General features: G+C 42.3%; 1 protein-coding gene across 5 annotated transcripts in view; it reads right to left on the reverse strand.

The window, feature by feature from the left end:
* Positions 1 to 20,462, reverse strand: part of sipa1l1 (signal-induced proliferation-associated 1 like 1) — a 73,430-nt gene that overhangs the window by 28,659 nt on the left and 24,309 nt on the right. For 4 of the 5 annotated variants that reach the window (XM_060866103.1, XM_060866102.1, XM_060866101.1 and 1 more), the window contains exons 2-4: positions 14,492 to 14,565; positions 1,882 to 3,672; positions 799 to 929 (exon numbers count right to left, since the gene is read on the reverse strand). In XM_060866103.1, the coding sequence (XP_060722086.1) occupies positions 799 to 929; positions 1,882 to 3,448 (1,698 nt within the window). In that variant the 5' untranslated portion in view covers positions 3,449 to 3,672; positions 14,492 to 14,565. The remainder of the gene's footprint in view (positions 1 to 798; positions 930 to 1,881; positions 3,673 to 14,491; positions 14,566 to 20,462) is intronic. The other variant, XM_060866100.1, reaches the window with a different exon arrangement.

The following is a 20,462-nucleotide window of genomic DNA, read 5'->3' on the forward strand; positions in this document are numbered from 1 at the left end:
GCAGAGTTGCCTAAAACAAGAAACTTAAATGTAGTTAAAAAATGACAAGATTTAATGCCATTTAAGTTGAATTTGTACCGTGCTTTCCTCGGTCAATTGCACACAGCTTACTGGAGGGCCATCGAGGCCAGAGACCTAATAAGCTTGAGAAAAAATGCTTCATTTTACATTTTGATTGGGACTTTTTTTTTTTTTTAGAAGGGGAGGGTGGGGGATGCAACATATTTGGAGGAAAATATGTTTATTACAATTATTAAGTTTATTATGTATATTACAAGCATAATAATGCTTATTATGCTTTTGTTTTACTCAATGAACGAATCAATTAAAGTTCTACTTACAATTAAATCAGTCAAGACATCATTTTTAATTAACTATTAATGAACTATTACCTTGCATGAATGTCTGCTTATGACCAAACAAAATGTTTATGTTTGTATATGATATAATTTATATACATTTCCCTATATTTCCAAATAATTCCCATAAATTCCTGTAAATTCCCATAAAATTTCCAATTTGGAATATTTCCAAATTTCCCCAGATTAAGTCCCTGTGGAAAGTTTCCGGAAATTTACTGGAAACTTTCCGCCCCTTTGCAACCCTAGCTGGCACTCAAATATTTATACATGAGTTGTTTGGACAAAAATATTCTTTAAACACTGTCCGATGTCCAAACACAGAGACATGTGGTCATAGATATGCTTGGTACATATAACAATAAATGCTATACAAAAAAAATAAAAAAAATTATATATAAACAAAAATAAAGAAAAAGTGTGTATTGTGAGCGCTCACCTCACTGGTTCTAAAGATGACCCTGTAATTGTACTGTGGCCCGTGCTCTTTGTGATCATCCAGCTTCTCTCGCCGGAGACTCACGGCGACCGGCCCGAGCGTCTCGTCCACTCCCAAATAGTTCCAGTGCTCTATAATCAGGGGAAGGCAAAACGCAAGAGGCATTCTGTAACACCGTACACATCGTTCTCATATATTACATTTTACTTAAATTATTTACAATTTTTGCAATCTTTAGCTCAGATAAATCACTGCAGATTTTCACTCTAAGCACAAGTTACAATCGATTCACCGATGCAGGAGGTTGTGTGTAAGCGATTCGTCTCCTGGGATCGATATCCGCGGTATGAAGTATGACGACGGCTCCCGCTTTATAATTTATGAATAAATCTGACACGCCATCTGTCTTTTCTATTGTGATGTAGAATAGTTTAAACAATGTCATGTTATCCTGTTCGCATGACTGCTCTGGGGTTATGTAACAGCCTTTTATCTGAATAAACCGCAGCACTAATACAAAAACTTTTTTTTAGTGAATCAATGCGACAGATTGCTGTAACTTCGTAGATGGTAAAGATTACAGACCCAGCGATGCCCTTATGTGAGAATGATGGAAAACATCTGAACTTCACTAAACGGTTCACTTCCCTGGCAGCACTTAATCACGTCTGAGACGTCTACACAAGAATTTATGGCATCTATGGTACTTTTATGTAAAAGGGCAGTGTGTAATTTTTAAACTTGCATTCGGACCTGTAAAATTTTTAACATTGCTATGCATCTAAATTTCTTTGTTTCTGACTTTTGTTTCTATCTTTTGCCAGAAATTCACTTCACCCCACTGACTCAGAGTTGCATAATTACTGACCGAACTCTTCTAAAGCTCAGGACTCACTTTATACCCTGACTTACACGTATCTGGCTTTGGAAGACATGCACCCCTGTCCCCTGTGTTTAAGAGATATGACTGGTTTTAAGTGTTTAAAAGACTTTACTGATCATCCTGCAGGAATAAGTGCTGAAAAAAATCTTTGAATTACAAATAATTGTTCCCTTGACTAATAATTAAACCCACATACTCACCTCTTAAATAGAAGTACTTTCGGTAGTAATAGGCACCCAAGTCCACATGTTCCAAGATGTTGCTCTTTCCCCTCTCATGGTGTATGCTCTTTCCATCTTTGTGAGCTTCCAGCACAGCTACCCCTGCATTACTGAAATGGGTGTTTGGCGCGGTCTCGCGGTTCCCATCCTCGTCTCTAGAAGAATTGGCCGATCCACTGCCAATGCTGCCCTGTTTCGAAGGGCTGATGTTCCTCTCACCTTCACCCCCTATCTCGTTACGAAAGCAGGGACAGCTGAGAACCAGATCGTTGCTTTTATCATCACCGGGGTCCAGCGCTGGTCCGTCCTTGGCATTAAGCTCTTCTTGACTACCACAGGGGGAGCCATAGGCCCCGCTCTGGTTGGATGATAGAGAGGAGGAGGTGGAGGCCGAAGCAGCGGCAGCGGCAGAGGCTCCGGTAGTTGTGTTCTTCCTTTTGGAGGCACTCTGTCGATTTTGCACTGCTTCATTCAGGTCGAACAGAATGCTCTGTACATCATAATGGGCAAAACCTTTCTGACAAACCCAGGGTTTTGGAGGAGGACCTGCATCCTCAGGCTTCCCATCTTCTGCATCCGAACCTGCACGAGAGGAGTCACCTTCTGCCTTCACGCTCCGTAACTTGCGGAATATGGACTCACCGCCGGTTTCAGACTTGGAACGCCGCTTCAGGTGCTTTTCTCTTTCCTTGAGACGACTTGCAGGACTACCGCGTGGAGGTCCCAGGGGCCCATCTGGAAGGTCGAGGGCAGTCTGTTTGTGAGCCACAGTTAGCAGTTCGCTTAATTTTTCAGGAGCAGGGCTACGTTGATCAGGGTCATCAGTGTGATAGGCTTTGAGCATGTCAAAGAAGCTCTCTCCAGAGACGCCATGCTTGTCTATGGATGAGGTACTGCCATACTCGCGGTGCATTGGTGTCCAGCCAGAAAAGGACCAACCCTCGTTGCCATCTCCGTCCAACTCACTGATGGTAATATCGCTGTTGCTGCGCTGGCGTATACGACGCATGCCCTTGCGTGGTGAGCCCAAGTAACCATCTGGAGACAGGAAGCGATTGTCTTTGCCCTTGCTATGAATCTTATTCTTTAGTGTATTCTGAATATTGCGCAGCATAGACGAATCCTGTGGGCTGATCAAGTGACCAAGCTTAGCAGAAAGGTTGCTCTGTGTGCTTCCAGAAGTAGTTGATGGTGAGTCAGTCTCCACTGTAATGTGCCATACACCACCACCACCACTTCCTCCTGCTCCTCCTCCTCCTCCTCCACCACCACCACCACCTCCTCCACTCCCACTGCTACCGCTACTGCCACCACTTCCACTACTGCCGCCGCCGCCACCATCTTTCCTTGGAGGCCAGTCAGCAACCCGTGCCCGGACTCCCATCTTGGGCACTCCAGGTGTGCCTCCGGACAGGTGGGTGCTTTCGCTGCGTGGAGGAGGCGCCCCTCCATTGGGCAAGCGCAGGCGGCGGGTGTAAAACTCATCTGAGGCAGGCACAGAGCCCCCCACAGAGCGCTCTGTCTGCGAACGCTTCAGACTGGTCATGGTGAAGTCAAGAGACAGAGTTCAGCACTGGACCATGTTTGAGGAATGTTCAGAATCTCTGGAGATCATGCACTGCCAATTAGCTAGGAGGCCAAGCACAACCAAGATGGCACAAGATGACGTAGCTCAAGAACAGCAGTGGTCTCTTTCTAATGGAAATCAAGCCGCATAGCAACACGGCAAAACGATTAGTGGTCCTTCTCCATCAGTTCCGAGAGTAACTTCTATATAAAATATAAAAGAAAAAAAAGATGGGGTGATACATCATTAACAAGTAACAGCAACAGGAAGACAACAACAGACTACATTAATGGATACTTTAAGCTTTACTGCACACTTTACAGTTTGCAATAATGCTGCAAGTGGCTTACACAGCAAAGTAGTTCCAAGAAGACAAAGCCTGTAAGAAAAAGGCTAATTATTCTTTAATCACTCCCCTATAATAATTAACGATGCACTTAGAGCTGGGGCATAATTCAGTTACACTGTCGATATCATTAATGGCCTCGAGCCAAGCAGGAACACCTCTAGTTCATCGTCGGCCAGAAGCCAGGCACCGAGGCACAAAACAGATCTGCACATCCTAAAACATTACATCTAATCTTGTGCCTGGCTAAAGTGAAATAAATTCCCCATGTACATTATAACAAGAAAGTAATCAGCAAAGCCCTTGCAGAGATTACAATTGAATGAATGTATACAAAGCTCAAATGCTCAGGAGGAGCTCAAAGACCATAACTTATAAACAAATAAAACCAACCCCTCCCATTAGTACCTCCCCACCCAATGCTCCAAATATGACACACTGCCTTGGGGACTCAAAAGCCATTGGAGTTGATAAGCAATGTGACTGATGATAAACAGAGACCCCTCTTTGTTTTGATTAGTTGGATGTTGGTGGTCCACATCATTCAGTTTGCAGCATCCTTCCTGGGAAGCCAATGAGACAAGGGTTTCTGCTCTGAATCTGCTGCTTGTTATACAGCGACTTAAGAACATGGGGTAATGAATTCATTCACCCTGAAATATTTAGTTCATAAACCAGATCAATTCCTGTTTTATTCTACTAAAAAAGACTGTGCTTACATACTACGGAATGCGGCACGAATGCGCCATGAGAATTTCCCCTCATGACACATTCAGGATAAGCTCTGAAATGTCAGTTTTCTTAGTTGCTTAGCAACCATCTGCCGAGTGTTTTCTGCCGTAGCGAGGATGCTAGCGGGTTTAACCTTAATGAGCGAAATTGAGAGGAGAGAAAATCTAAAATAGGGACGGAGGAGGAAGAGGAGGAGGGTAACGGAGTGACATAACCGCAGTGTGACTTCATTTACCGCCAGCTGAGCAGGGCATGGGGCCTGACTCAACTCAGGGGGTTCGCCTCAAATCGGGGGTAAATGAACAGATTTTAGCCAGTCTTTATTCAACGGCTAAGCAAAGGGATAAGAAAAGAACACAGAGAAATAACTCACATATTAGAGAAACATGAGAGCACCGGTGCTGTGTCATCTGCATTTGACTCAATGTTGCATCGTAAATCATGTCTACGATATGAGATACAGCAGCTCGTGTAAAAGTGAGGTCAAGGTCCGGTCATTGAGTCTCCCAAAAGTAAGGAGGGTGTGTGGGGCAGACAAATACACACACAGACACACACACCCCCTTATACAAACCCCACACTTTCTTCTTCTAAGAGTCTATGAAGTCATGGGAATTTCCATTCCTGGAAGTAAACAGTCAGTGAGTACAGCTTTCTCACCCTCTTCTTCGCCTCTCACAAATCATGAGGTGATCTGGAAGTCGTGCTGCAGGTGTTACACTCAGGATGAACACAAATTTGGAAGTTAGTCATACACAGCTGTCAAATTACAGCCCGGAGACTGACAGATCCGCCCTTTACTTTACAGACAGGGGTTGCACAGCACAGCTAATAAGAAAGCTGTACCTGTGAGAGGCGGTGTGAGGAACACGATAACAACCACCACTGTTACAAACGTGAGAATGAAACAAGCACGAGGGAAAGAAATAAAGCGTAAACCCATATGCAATAGTCAAGGGCTTGTTGTGTGTGTGTGTGTGTGTGTGTGTGTGTGTGTGTGAGAGAGAGAACTGATCTGAAGATGTAAAGTGGTCTTCAAGAAACTGAAGGCAACAAACATGAAAATAATAATAATAATTAAGCTGTGGGTAGGAAGAGCTGTCTCTCTGTGTCAATGTCTCTCCCTCTCTGTCTTACTCCCAGTGTATTTCTCTGCATGTCTCAAGCTCTCTAGCAAGTCTCTCTCTCTCTCTCACCGCCAGTCTCTCTCTCTCACCACCAGTCTCTCTCTCTCTCACCACCAGTCTCTCTCTCTCTCTCTCACCGCCAGTCTCTCTCTCTCTCTCTCTCTCTCTCTCTCTCTCTCTCTCTCACCGCCAGTCTCTCTGTCTCTCTCCCAGTCTCTCTGTCTCTCCCCACCAGTCTCTGTCTCTCACCACCAGTCTCTCTGTCTCCCTTTCTGCCAGTCACTCTCTCTGCCACTCTCTCTCTCTCTCTCTCTCTCTGCCAGTCTCTCTCTCTCCCTCTCTGCCAGTCTCTCTCTCTCTCTCTCCCAGTCTCTCTCTCCCAGTCTCTCCCTCTTGCTCTCTCTCTGCCAGTCTCACTCTCCCCAGCTGCTCTCTCTCTCTCTCTTCTCTTTGTAGTGGCTTGCAAATCGTGATATTATAAATCCCTGGCTTCACACCTCAGGGGTTTGGACACCTGCAGTGGGAGGTGTTATGTGCTGGCGCGTCACCGTATGCAAGAGGCTGTGGCGTTGAGCTCAGGTGTTCCTGCCATCATCCTACAGCCGCATGATTTAAACCCAGACGGTGAGTAAGAACTTACTGAAAGCATCAGGCCTGACGATCTTCTCATATTCCACTTTCTTTACATCACTACTGCACTTCATGAGGCCAGAATTACAGCTAACAAAACATTACGTGGTGTTTAACCTTCAGGCCTGGAGGAAGTGCTGTACTGCACTCAGGATGTTAGGATTGACACAGGTATAAAGTTTACCATGAATTATGGATGTGTGTGTCAGCATAGCTTCGATATCTGACTGATTCTAGACAGTAATTTCATCTGAAACTGAAATTGTTAGAGTTTGTTTATTATGCTACCTGTGACATCTATGGGTTTTGCAGATGTTCGGTAACTAGCTTTATTGCTTAATAAAATGTGATGGAAAAGAGATTCTAGATACATAGGAACGAATGGAAAAACGTGTTACATGGGTGAAAATCTACCACTGGTTTGAACACAGGATAGGGAAAAAAAAAGATACCACCATAGTGGGCTAATATCAAATCAACTAAATGTAATGTCAGCAACGTGAGCATTCTGGAAGGCGGCTGAAACAGAGCTGCATGCTACCGTTTGGATGTGGTACCTAAAATCTAAACCCTCAATGAAACCAGTCCCTTAAGTGTTCATTCGGGTAATTAAGGCAGAAGCTGCACAGCAGAAACAAACACTGGAGGATACTTTTTGATTGTGAAGACAAATTTCCTCTTGACCATCACAAGGCCAAAGAGATTACAGAGATAACATATGGATGACCAACCCATCTCTATGGTGGAGAAAACATGTGTTCCTGAAGCTTTTGTAGCCAGGGGACGGCCAACCGTCTCGACACCACCTCTGAGGTCTTTTATCAGGTGTCACTGCTTCATCAGAGACGTAGTTCTCCATGTCTTTGCTTAGCCTCGCTGTACGCTAGATTGATTCCGCTGTCAAATGTTTAGCAAATTCATGGGGTCTTGTACAACTACTTCTTTCGGCTTTTCCGTTCAGGGGTCGCCACAGTGAATCATCTCTCTCCACCTATCCCTATCTTCTGCATCCTCAACACTTGCACCCACTAGCTTCATATACTCATTAATTACATCCATATATCTCCTCTTTGGCCTTCCTCTTTGCCTCTTGCCTGGCAGCTCCATGTCCAACATGTCCATGTCCAATATACTCACTCTCCCTCCTCCGAACATGTCCAAACCATCTTAATATGGCCTCCCTAACTTTGTCCCCCAAACGTCCAACATGAGCTGTCCCTCTGATGTATTCGTTCCTAATCTTGTCCAATCTTGTCACTCCCAAAGAGAACCTCAACATCTTCAGCTCGGCTCTGTATCGGCAGATATCGGATCGCGTCATTTAATGTGTCATATTAGATATGACACAGAATATGACCAGATATGAAACGTGTTTCCATACAATAACATTTATAATATTAACTAAATAACAAGCTAGATATTAAAACACTGATCACCTGCGAATTCAGTCGATAAACGAGCTGGGAAACAGAAGAGTCCGTGTGGATGACTGTGCTGCAGAAAATCATCCACAGGATTTGAAATATTTCAAAGCTTTGAATTTGGTTCCCAAGCCACACAAAAACAGCAGCATTGACTTTTTAACTATGCACGAGATGAAATAAATGGTGTTTGGTAAAAAGCTGCAGAATGTCGAGCTCTAATCTGAAGTGTAAGGCTCTTTCTCCATGTGGCTAAATTGATAAAGCGTGATGCAATAAGCAGAGACAAAGTGTGGAGATCATCTTCCTGGGGTTTGTGCCGAGTGTGAATATTCCCCAGCCTCACATTCTGTGTCGTCTGTTACAGATTTAAACACTCAGTGTTGTGTGTGTGGTGGGTCGGCTAAGAGGACCAGGTGCTATAACGGAATCCAGCATTAAGGCTGTTTAGTAGAGAGCTCTCAAGGGCAGTGCTGGTTTGTCTGGGGGACGGTGATAAAAACCTGACATTTGTTCAGGTGTTTTGGGCAGGAACATCATGATTACATGGTTGTCTCCTGTGTTCTCTCAGACACCCACTTACCTCGAGACGTGTGCCAGGTGAAGCAGATAAATATGAGCATGATGTGCTAATGCTAACTTCACTCAGCAGGTCAAGATCACTGATGCGTTTAAATGTCAATTCGCTGCCTAATTTTAACGTGCGTGTATAAAATCTCTCGATGTGTTTGATGAACAGGAAACGGTCAAAGTGCTTTTAAGCCCACACCTGTATAAAGCAGATCATTGAAGGAAAAAAAAAAACAATAATATTTCTGCATTCTGATTGGAGAAGGTGCTGATTAGTTTTTTATATATACGAATGCGCTCGTTCTGATACATTATGGTGATGGAAGTAACATGCACAACTTGTGTAATGAAGATTTCTGTAAGCAGATGCTTCACAAGTTTATGGAAGGAGTCTCTAGTGTGAGAGTTTAGTAACGGCTGAGAGTCTTCGGTAAAGTGATAAAAGATTGTGACCCGCAGTGCTGCGAGTGGAAGAAGAAGCTCCAGGATGTGTTTAGGAAAATAATCCACATCGTTGTGGTTACAGTAGCTCCACTTGACCACTGATTATTTTCCTACAACAGTCTGTCCCTGGAGTGCGTACGATCGCCCACTAGGATGTGGAGCGTCATCACGAGAAGGACCAAGCCTCTCATCACAGCAGCGATATCGCCATCTCTGACAAGAGCCCATAGCAACACAGTGGGGTGTGTGTGTGTATGTGTGTGTGTGTGTGTGTGAGTGTGTGTAGAGGAAAGGACCAAAAATAGCCGAGAAAAACGAGCGTAGGAGAAAGAGAGAGAGAGAGCGAGAGAAAGTGAGAGAGAGAGAGAGAGAACACTGTGGTGCAATTAACAGAAAAGCCTGTCAAACACCACGACATGTAATGCTAGGCTTTCAGATGAGCACAAGAAAAGGAAGGAAGAAAAGAACAACTTGGCGTCAGTCCGAGTTTCTGTCTTTTCGTAAACAACGACGCAAATCAAACAGCTAATCTCTGCTCAGAAATACAGATGCATCAATACTGGGGTTTTATTTCTGTTTCAAACCAAGTTTCGGTTCATGTTTTTCCTCTAGCGCTCATCCACACTGATACTGATAGAGAGAGGCTTATGTTTATCTTAAACACCTCACGCTCTGACGCTTCTAGACTCGCACCCCTGTTCGTACCTGCCCTGACAGGCATCCTGGGGAATCCTGTCCCATACAGACAGGCAGTCTGGGACGTCGTACAGGTCACCCACATAAAACATACGTAACACAAACACAAAAGCTCCTTAGATGTTTTAGATGAACTGATGGGTTTTAAGCTTCAGTATGTATTTTCTGGCGAGGGCAACGATTGACAGTCTAGAGTTAAAAGTTCTCCACAGCTTGGCTAAAAGTGACGCTGTAACCCCGCGGCTTTTACTGTATGGTCTCATCTCGTCATCTGTTTCAACAATCCGAAGCCTGCAGAGGAAAGCGAGACCGGTCCGATCACCAAGGGTCGACAGATGTGTACCAAACTGCAGGTGTAAATATTTTTGTTTGTTTTCAGGGGAACGGTGAAAGTGTCTGCTGATCATAGCGGTATACTCCGGTAACGCAGCTTAGCCACTGCAACACTTCAGCTAGCTCACACGCACACACACAAACACACACACAAACACAAACACTTTACTCCTTTTGTAGAGTGCTGTTACTTATTTCCTGAATGAACGCCTATTATTTGTTTTCATTTAAAATCGCTTTCTTTTAATCCGTTAAATAAAATTATGTTGTTTTTTTTAACTGATTTATAAAATCAAAAATTTTAAAAATACTATAGAAAGTACGTTTATGTCAAAACCAAGCTCGTCGTCCTGGTTAAGAGTCGATACATTCACTCACCTAGCGTGGTCCGAGGACGTTTTTCTCGCCTAGCCGCTGACATTTTCACACAGTTCGCAGTCTGCTTTGCTTGAAATATGCCGTCATTTTGCATTTTTAAAGTATTAGTTTTTACAAGTAAGAGTAGTTGTGCACGGTTTCGGTCCGGTATCGACATCTGATCGGCGATGCGTCATCACATGATAGAATTAGATCTTCGATCTTAATGGAGCACGATTTCACTCTGAAGATGACAGACTGCAGAAGCACAGGAGTTAATGGTGAGCATGTGAGTGAACCGTGCGGCTGTGAATCGGCCACACGTCGTGCTCCAGCAGGTCGTGTAGGAGGAAGGATATCGGTGTGAGTCATTACATCCAGAAATGGCTTTGTGGTGAGCGCTGAACACCTGAGATCTGGCTGCTGCACATCACATCGCAGCACACAAACACACTTCTGCTTCCATTCCTGACAGACAGATCCGCTTATCGTCGGCGACTCGTGCTGACGCTTCCCCAGAGTGCAGCACTGGCTGATGGGTAATTGTGGCACTGCAGAGTGAGAGATCGAGCGAGAGAGAGAGAGAGAGAGAGAGAGAGAGAGAGAGAGGAGGATGTTGAGGGAAGAAAAAAAACAAAACAACGAAAGCAGAGGGTTCGTGCTGAGACCTCGCTGCAGCGCTTTTATTTCCCTCTCTCTGGAGAACAGGGGTGGAATTTGTGATGGAGCTGCGCCAACATCCGTCTCTTCTGGGAACAAGGTGGTGTCCCCTGACAGACTCCACGTGTCCTGCATTAGTACGGCGTTCCAGCTGCCGTTCCTCGCTCGTGGTGGTTATCAACAAGACCAGCGATCTGAAATGCTGCGACTCGATGCCAGTCACATGCCAGCACGAAGCATGACGTTGCGCTATAGTCAACATCTGGAATACATCAGCATGGCGGTGAATGGGAGTGAATAAATACAGGTCGCAAAATAATTCAACCAGGAATGCAGTTTAACGCAAAAGTCTGGATGCACAATAATGTTTGGATGAATAAAAAATAATCAATGAAAATATAAATACAAATAAAACAACCCTCTCTAATATAGTCTTCAGCGCTCATCTGTCAATCAAAGTTGTGTGTAAACGATTTCTCGCGACAAACCGGTCTGGTATTTCTATCCAGATGTTTTAAAACCTTCTGACTTACTTTCTAGTCATGAGCATCTGTCGAGAAAAGTAAAGGATTCTAAAACAAATCCATGCTTTGGAAATTGTCTAATCTTCTCATGATAGAAGCGAATGATTCTGTAAATCTAAAAAACATTACGACGGCGTCTCCTTCCAAAAAGGTTAATTAATATTAAATAGAATTTATAGATTTAAAAATAAATGACTAGACATATTAACAGGCATTTAAAAAAGTAACAAGACCCAGATTTTAAGAAGGCGGCGTATGGTATTATTATAAATACCCGATGTTATACTTCACTATACTTTATAAGCTCTAACCACAAACTAAATCCTCATAAACTGTTGGTATTGTTAACGTTTGTTTTAAGGTAATGTAAACTTTTGTACTCAGTAATAAAACTAATTCAGGGTATATTGTGCTTTTTGGGGGGATTTTGGGGGAAAACACTGAATCTTTCTGGTTCAAGGAACAAAATTCATCCCAGACTATCTTTAACTGGTACATCACAGACCCACCAGCTGGGTGGTAAAATAGTCTGAATAGTCTAACAGCGAAGAAGTAAGCCATGTGTTATTGTTTTTGTGTATATTACGGTGCGGTAGTTAAAATGAAAAATTATAATCCAACATGAATGTGTGCTGCTGCTGTCAGTGTGAAAACAGAATGACATCCAGGAATAACTTCATCTGGTTCTGCTTCGCTCTGACCTTCAACTCGAGGGAGTAAATCTTGAGAATGCAAACAACTGAATGGGCTTTAGTCTCGCTGTACAAGGTCGCACAGAGAACCTGGCGTCGGATTGGCTAGCCACAGGAAATCCCTCTGTCCCTCACAGGAACACTGTGAATAACAACCAGGCCTGGGACAAAACCAACCATTTTAACACAGTCACAGTTTCCCTGCCTGGTAACTCATTAACCTGAAGCTACATATCACTGTTTATCAACAACATACGGTTAAAACTTCTTTCTTCCATCTCAGAAATATTGCCAGATTGCATCCAATTCTGTGGTTTTGTGTTGCTGAGAGACCGATCAACACGTTTGTGTTTTCCCGTATTGGTTACTGTAATTCCGTGTTGGGTGGGGTGTCAAAAGCTACCTTAAACAAATTGCAGCTAGTGCAAAAATCGGCTGCTAGAATTCTAACTAGAACAAAGTTAAGAGATCATATTACTCCCATTTTGGAGTCCTTGCACTGGCTTCCCGTTAGGTTTAGGGTTGATTTTAACATTCTGATGCTTACCTACAAGGCCTTACACGGGTTGGCTCCTCAATATTTGACTGAGCTTTTAATTCCTTATATTCCATCTCACAACCTTCGTTCTTTTTCAACTGGTCTTTTAACTGTTCCCTCAACTCGTTTACGATCGATGGGAGATAGAGCTTTCTCTTCACTAGCTCCAAAACATCGCAATTCTTTGCCAACTGAGATAAGGCAAGCAAAATCTCTTGGCATTTTTTAAATCTCAGCTTAAAACTAATTTTTTAGGGTAGCTTTTAATTGACTAAATGTGATTTTACATTGTGCTTATTTTATAGTTTATTTTTGTTGCTTTAATTTTAATCTTTATATTATGTGGTGTATTTTTGTTGTTTTATTTGCTTTTGTAAAGCTACTTTTAAAGGCGCTATAGAAAAAAAAGGTTGTTATTATTATTACTACTATTATTACTACTATTATTACTAAATTTAAATTAAAGTTTTTTTTGGAAACAAATCAGAACTAATTTTCAGAACCAAATTTCCATAAACACCACACCAGTGTTGAGTGCTGATGTCGGTAGGCTTGCGTGATAATTATTGTCCGTACGAGATTTTACACCAGCAGTGACGATGTTCGATGATTAATCAAAGCTGGTTATTAAAGAAGATATTTACAGAAGATGATTTTACATGAATCTTCACCATCTGAGCAGAAACACCTTTAACAATCAGTTGCTCTTTCTAACCAACTGCCTGAATCTACCTCAGCTAACAAACACAAAACCTTTGAGCAATTTGCATCAAAAATACCACTTAATCTAGCTGTCGTATAAAGCGGCATCACGGCCGAGACTTCGCCGAACCCGTTCGAACCTACAACGGTTTCTGAGCCTCTTGCTTGAAAACGAGATGCTCGATTTAAAATGAGCGTAACATCAAAAACTACGAGGTGTATTTGAATAATTTTGTTGAGAAATAAAAAATAATTCCGCCTGACAAACTTTTATCTCTTTAAATTCATGCAGAGGAAGCCTAAAAACCTCAAGAACTCCATTGTATAACATCAGCATTTACTGATTTATCTATTACGCATCACACAACACGTCTAAGTGCGAGTCTGCAGAAAATCTGTGCTGGAGATCCTCCGAATATCACGGTTTTAATTTCGGTGTGAAATCCTGGAGAATGTTCACCTTCAGAATAACAGCACTATTGCGTGCAGGAGCTCCGAGGTACAGTAGCATCAGAGAGTAAAGCTGTGATGTATAGGCACAATGCATTATGGGTATTAAAACCTATCAGGTGGAATAAATGGCTCCAAATTCACTGAACTTCAGATTGATACGCTAGCGAGCTAACCCCGTAGAACATGGACACACACACACTTTATACACACACACACACACACACACACAAACACACAGCACTGGTCAGAACTATAATAATATTCAACACTTCTTTATTAACTTCATGTCTTAGTCCTGGATTTTGTTCTGGCTGATTAGAGAATGGATATAGAGACAGACGAGTATTTTGATGGAGAACAGTGTGTAAGGGTTTAAACATGAAACTTCAGCTCATATTCAAAAAACAACGTTCTTTGAAAGACACATAAAAGCCTGTGGATGTAATTAACATTAGAATCGGATGCACTCGGTCGTCAGCCGTGATACACAGAGAACGTGTAGCTATAAAAAAAGGACAGAGTCAAGCGTGAAAGTAAGTTCAGACGATCTGTGATAACACCTCCAGCCTGATGATTCGGTTTCAAACGCTGCTCAAAGACGTGCGAGAGCACAAGACCAGACAATTTCAAAGGAATGAGTCAAAGTAAAGGAACAGAAAGTAAGGCAACGTTCCTGATGGTCTGTAAAATAGAAACATTCAACAGATGGATCAGGAATCTCACGACACAGATGGGGAGAGCATCGATTTCCCTGTTAGGATTCACGACACGTTGTGTGTGTGTGCTTGGCTACTCACACAGCAAAAATTCCTGTCATGCCAGAGTGAAACCGGTCAGGAATTTCCTCAAGCATCTGTCACACACTCTGTTCCTGAGAGAGAGAAAAAGAAAGAGAGAGAGGGAGAGAGAGGGAGAGGGAGAGAGAGAGAGAGAGAGAGAGAGAGAGAGAGAGAGAGAGAGAGAGAGAGAGAGAGAGAGAGAGAGAGAGAAAAAGACACAGAGAGGGAGAGGAAAAGCGACACAAAGAGAGGAAGAGAGAGAGAGAGAGAGACAGAGACAGTGTGTATGATAGAGAGAGAGAAAAGAGTGAGAGAGAGGGAGAGGAAAAAAGAGTGAGAGGGAGAGAGGGTGGGTGAGAGAGAGAGGGAGATAAACAAGCTCAGAATGATGTGGAAGATGATGGGCCATTGTGAATACACTGGTATATAAAGGAACACAAAGCTGAAGCTACTGAGTTTAATATGATAAAACAAACATAAAAACAGGTAAAAAAGTCATTTACTATTTAAAAGCGCAGTGTAGAAAAGAAATCAGTGAAGAAATCATATTAAACTTTAATAGAAACTCTACAAACTACATAGAACTGACACTGACCTATTCAGGCTACATTTTATTTCTAGGTGCGTTAAATAAATGATGGTTTTCTAACGTTAAGTGGGTCAAACATTTGAATAATTCCTGTCCATGTTCACAAAGCTCCACTTAAAATATTAATTTGCGACTGATATTTTTGCTGAGGTCGTCAATGGCAACCAATCAAATTTACACGTTATGATTATATAATTTTTACGTTATGTGTGTGTTCTGTGAACAGTAGCCTATCACATAATTTGTTGTGTTGACGTAATAAAATGAGATGCTGCACGTGAACATTTCACTGAGTTAGAGTGCCAAAATATGAATGAGCAAACCGAGAATCACCTTTCCGCGCCAGAAAAACTATGTCAAAACAAAAAATATACGGATTTTTTAAACAATCCTCATCGAGCACCAACGCTGATGACACACCTGCTTGTAAAATAGCAGGCTCCAGCAGCTGTGCCACCACACCCGTGAGAGAGAACGACAGAGATACAGGAGATCATCTTTCCGTGTCAGTCAATGAGCATCGTGCCGAAAAACATTTCAAAGCTTCTTGGATTCGAGTTTTCATGGCTGATATGATCGCGAAACACGGAAAATGTTTTGTGACTTTTGTTCCAGAGCGGGCAAAGAAATAGCAGGGAAAACGGATTTCATTACAGGAACTAACCATTTCAAAAAAGAGACCGTGAGAAAACACGGCGATAGTCACAAGCATAAAAATGCTCGTGATCATGTTATCGTGAAGAGTGCTCCATATACTACAGCATTAGCACGTGCTAATACGTTTCTCACGCATGCGAACTGCGTGACGAAAAATTAATGGAATCTAAATTAATGGATCTAAAAATTAAGTTTAACGCAGCCTATATGATCGCATGTGAGGAGCTACCATTCACAAAATTTACCTCTCAGGTGTTACAATTGAAGAAAAACGGACTTGATGTGAGCAAAACGTACAACAGCAAAAAAAAAAACGTGCTGAGTTTGTAGGATGCATTGCAGATGAGCTAAAAGAACATGCACTGACAGACGCCCATACAGCTAATTACATCTCCATTATCACTGACTGTGGCACAGACGTTTCTGGGAAAGACAATGTGATTGCATACTGCAGGCACATTTCTGCGGTTTATTAGTTCAGCTGAGCTTGAACACTGCCATGCACATGGAGTATTAGATAAAATAAAATGCTTGTTTAGTGATGCTAAACAAACTGATCATGATTGGTGGCAGAAGAAAATTACAGCCTTTGGAGCAGATGGGGCGGCCGTTAACATGGGTGTCTCAGGTGGTGTAGGTGCTCTTTTAAGAGAAGAAATAGGAGAGCACATTCTTTCCTTTCATTGTATGCCACATAGACTGGAATTAGCCATTCTGGAGGTTCAGAAGTCTGTTCCAATGATTGAAAAAGTCTATGACTTGCTACAGCTAATATGGAAAACATACCATTTTAGAACCAAAAGCAAGCACGATTTGAAAGCCATCGATATGTAGTAAGACTGTGCCATACGAACACCTTCTGCAGTGAAAACCCAGCGCTGGTTGCCTCACATTTACCGGGCCCTTTCTGTTTTTCTTGCATCTGATGTCACTACAGACCAGGGTCAATATACAGCTGTGCACCTCCACATGCAACACCTTGCTGCCTCATCCAAAAACACTGAAATAAGAGGAAGAGCAAAGCACATCTCACAACAAATGGAAAAGTTGCCTTTTGTGGTGTTTTGTCACTTTCTCCATGACCTGTTTGGAGAAATCTTGAAGTTGAGTCTTATACTTTAGAAGAACTCCGTTATTCTTCCTCAGGCTATAGCAGCTATTGATTCCTGTGTTTGTACAATCAAGGGAATGAAGGACAAACCAGTGAGAAATGGAAAGTTGGAGGAATTTCTCAATTACACAAACTTAAATTCAGTTTCTCAGCATGATAATGTGGTGGAGCAGGACAAAGCTCAAAGAGAAAAACAGACCAGAAGGCAGACGAAAGCGGCCTCATCTGACTACACGGGCATTTCCTTTCAAAACATACCACTAAAAGGCTGTGATCTCCCAGGTTTCAATGAAGAACTAAACCACCTCATTGACAAAACTGTAGACATTACAGTTAAGGAACTTGAAAGGAGGTTTGAAATGATGAGAGACAACACACAGCACAAAAACACAAAAAGGGCAGAGATCATTCGATGCTTCTCAGTCTTTTGTCATGATTCGTGGCCAGACGACATCCACACTTTTGGAGAAAATGAAATTGACACACTGCCGAAATGGTATTGAGACATCTTGCTGAAAAATGGTTGTGACATCAGTGCTGTGCAGGCTGAATGGAGATTGCTGAAAGCTCTTGTAAAAGGACAGTTCTCAGATAAATCTTATTGCAGCTTGTGGGAAGTCCTACTTACTGTACAAAAGAGCCCTACTGCACAGATGTCCAGAACATTTTGCATCTAGTTGAGATAATGCTTGTCCTACCAATTTCGGCTGCTCAGTGTGAACGTGGCTTTTCAGCTCAAAACAGGATCAAATCTAAAGTACGCAATTCACTCCATGTGTCAACACTGGAAGATCTGACCAGGATCAGCACCGAAGGTCCATCACTTGAACAGTTTGATCCAGAATCATCTGTCAAACGCTGGCTTTCTGCAAAGAAGTAGAGGAGGCGGCCAAACTACACTCAGTGGCCAAGTGATGCTGAGATAATTATGGTCTGTGTCACTGGCTCGGATTCTGCATGAAGAGAAGTTCTTTTGCCTGTAGGGCCTACTGTATATAGTTTGTAAGCTGGAAAAGACATTAAGTTCCCACATGAACTTCAGTTCCCAGAACATTCAAGATAAAAATGCTGAAACTGTAAAAGTGGGGAGATGTACACACAACAGGATGAATAAAAGTAAATAATTAAAAAAAAATAAGTTTATTGTTATGTGGCTCTTAAAAAAAATTATTTGGCGCCTGGTTTTTCCCCCTATAGGAGCCAATGGCTCCCTAATTGATTTTTTGTCTAGAGCCCTGCTAGTACTGCACTCTGAATCAGAGATGCCCCTTTTCCATCGAAGCAGTTTGAGTCAGAGTCAGTAAGATTTCAACTCATTCTGTGGTTGTTGAATAAAACTGTTCACTAGCTGACTATGAACAAAAAGGATTTCCCTGGACTCTAAACCTGCACTAACTGGACTCCACTAATTTGTCCATCCCTGTCTGTAGCGAAGAAGAATTTCAGACGAGTAATGGAGCTCAGAAAGCCTGAGGCTGTGTGCTACACACTCGTAGTCGCCCTCTTGCTTCCTGGAATGTTGCACAGAGTGTACAGATTAGTGGCTAAAAGCGGCCGTCCTTATCAGGACCAGTGGTGTAGTCGGGGCCATACGCACGTATAGGAAGTATGCTTACTTTTTCCCCAGGGCTGTTTGAGTATAACGACTTCTATGGCTTAATATTAGCGTATACCCTCGGTATACCCACTTGTTTTGCTGCTTAAAACGTCCGTAATTTACTCTCGTCTTTTCTTCCCCTTTAACTGCGTCGCATTTTTTAACTTGCAAAACTTCGTTGTAATTGGTTCATTTTTATTTGAATTCCGCCCCCTTTCCCCGCCCCCGACAGCTGTCGTGTACCAGCTTCACCGAGCGTTTACAGGGAGGAAAGTTTACTTCATCAACAGAATCTGGTGTCATGCTGAAGCAGACTTAAGTAAAGTTGGCCGCATATTTACAGATTCGAGTTTCCCAGAGTTAATAACTCCTGAACTAAACGCTCTTATTACACAAATAACACCTCTTTTCTATCGTAGTAATGTAGAAAGGCAGCTACAACCCAATTTTCCTCAAAATCAGCTTTCCTCTGAGGTGGACAAAATACAAAAGTCTCTATATGCAGACGGCTGAGAGACAGATTCCAAGGGACCGTCTGCAAAGTGCAAAACCCAAAAAGCGAATACTAAAAAACAGTCAATAACTTCATTGTAATACACTGTACTGTCACCAAATTCAGCTCACACATCACTGATGTCCTGATAGTTACACTACAACACTTATTTTGAGAAACCTTGCGTTTTGATTATTTTTATTGTTTGCATTATAAACAATATACAACAATTACATTTCACTGTGATGTAAACTTCAATGTGTAAATCAGCTTTTGTCAAACATATGTAATCCTGCTGCATATATAAGAGCTATTACAGATATTGCTAAACTCTATGGTCTCTGTACTTGCTTTAGCTCAATGCACAATACCAAGGGATATGTCCGCTCGGTATTTGTGCTTGTCATCCCAAGGCATTTTATGTGGAACCATTTTGTGCAGGTTCCACACTGAATCTATAAGGGGGAAATATGTAAATCATGTCTATTAAATATTTGCTTTAGGAATCCTGACATCCTACATGACATTAATGTTAATGTCATGTAAATGCAAACATTGACTTCTGTGTGTTGTTTTTGCTTTTCTTGTTTTGGCAGCGTGGCAGGGAACAGGGGGTTTAAGAGGTGGTATACAACTTTTTTTTGAGGACTACACCACTGATCAGGACCTATCTGCTCCCTCTCTCTCTAGCTTCTTACTCCTCCAATTAGAAAACTGAACCGTGGTGCAGATCCCAGCTTCCTTAAAATAACCAGAGTCGGTAACACAACATGTATCATGAAGTTAACATATAACAATAGACTATATTGTCAAATAAACCAGTTGTACCCGAGTCACCTCACAGCTTTAAACAGCTGGAGACTAGTGTGAAGAAGTGAGAGAGAGAGAGAGAGAGAGAGAGAGAGAGAGAGAAGGTGAGAAAAATAAAGAGTGAGAGGAAAAGAGACACAGAGAGAGAGAAAGAGCGATACCACTAATTCTCATGTTTGGCGCAAGAACCAGACGTCTCATCACTAAAGAACACTACAACCCCAATAAAGTATGGTGGTGGCATCGTACTACAGCTTCTCTTCAGCTGGGACTGGGGATCTAAATCAAGATTAAAAAAGGAATCACGTATCGCTCGAAATCCCCATCTATACCGGTATAAAATCTGAAGGCCTTCTGGTAGACAGCTGAAGATGATGAAAATCTTCACGTTCCTGCAGGATAAGAAGCTGAAGCAGAAACCTACAAAGGAGCGGCTTCAGAAGAAGAAGGTCCAGTCAGAGCCCGGATCTAAATCCTGTCAGAATCCTGAAAAATGACTAGAAGAGCGCTGTACACAAGAAACCTCCTCACTATCTAATGGATCTGGAGCATTTAGGTAAGTGAAAAGGGGGTTAGAGTAGTAGAGAATAAAAAATATTGACCGTTTTATCGAACACATTTTTTATTGATATCGATCACGTGTCTATCGCGATACATATCGTTATAGTTTTATCGCCCAGGCCTAAACTCAGAGTCCACCTCTCGGAATGGTTCTAGACCAACAGTAGCACA

This window comes from Tachysurus vachellii, chromosome 3, assembly GCF_030014155.1.
Source record: "Tachysurus vachellii isolate PV-2020 chromosome 3, HZAU_Pvac_v1, whole genome shotgun sequence".
Taxonomy (NCBI): domain Eukaryota; kingdom Metazoa; phylum Chordata; class Actinopteri; order Siluriformes; family Bagridae; genus Tachysurus; species Tachysurus vachellii.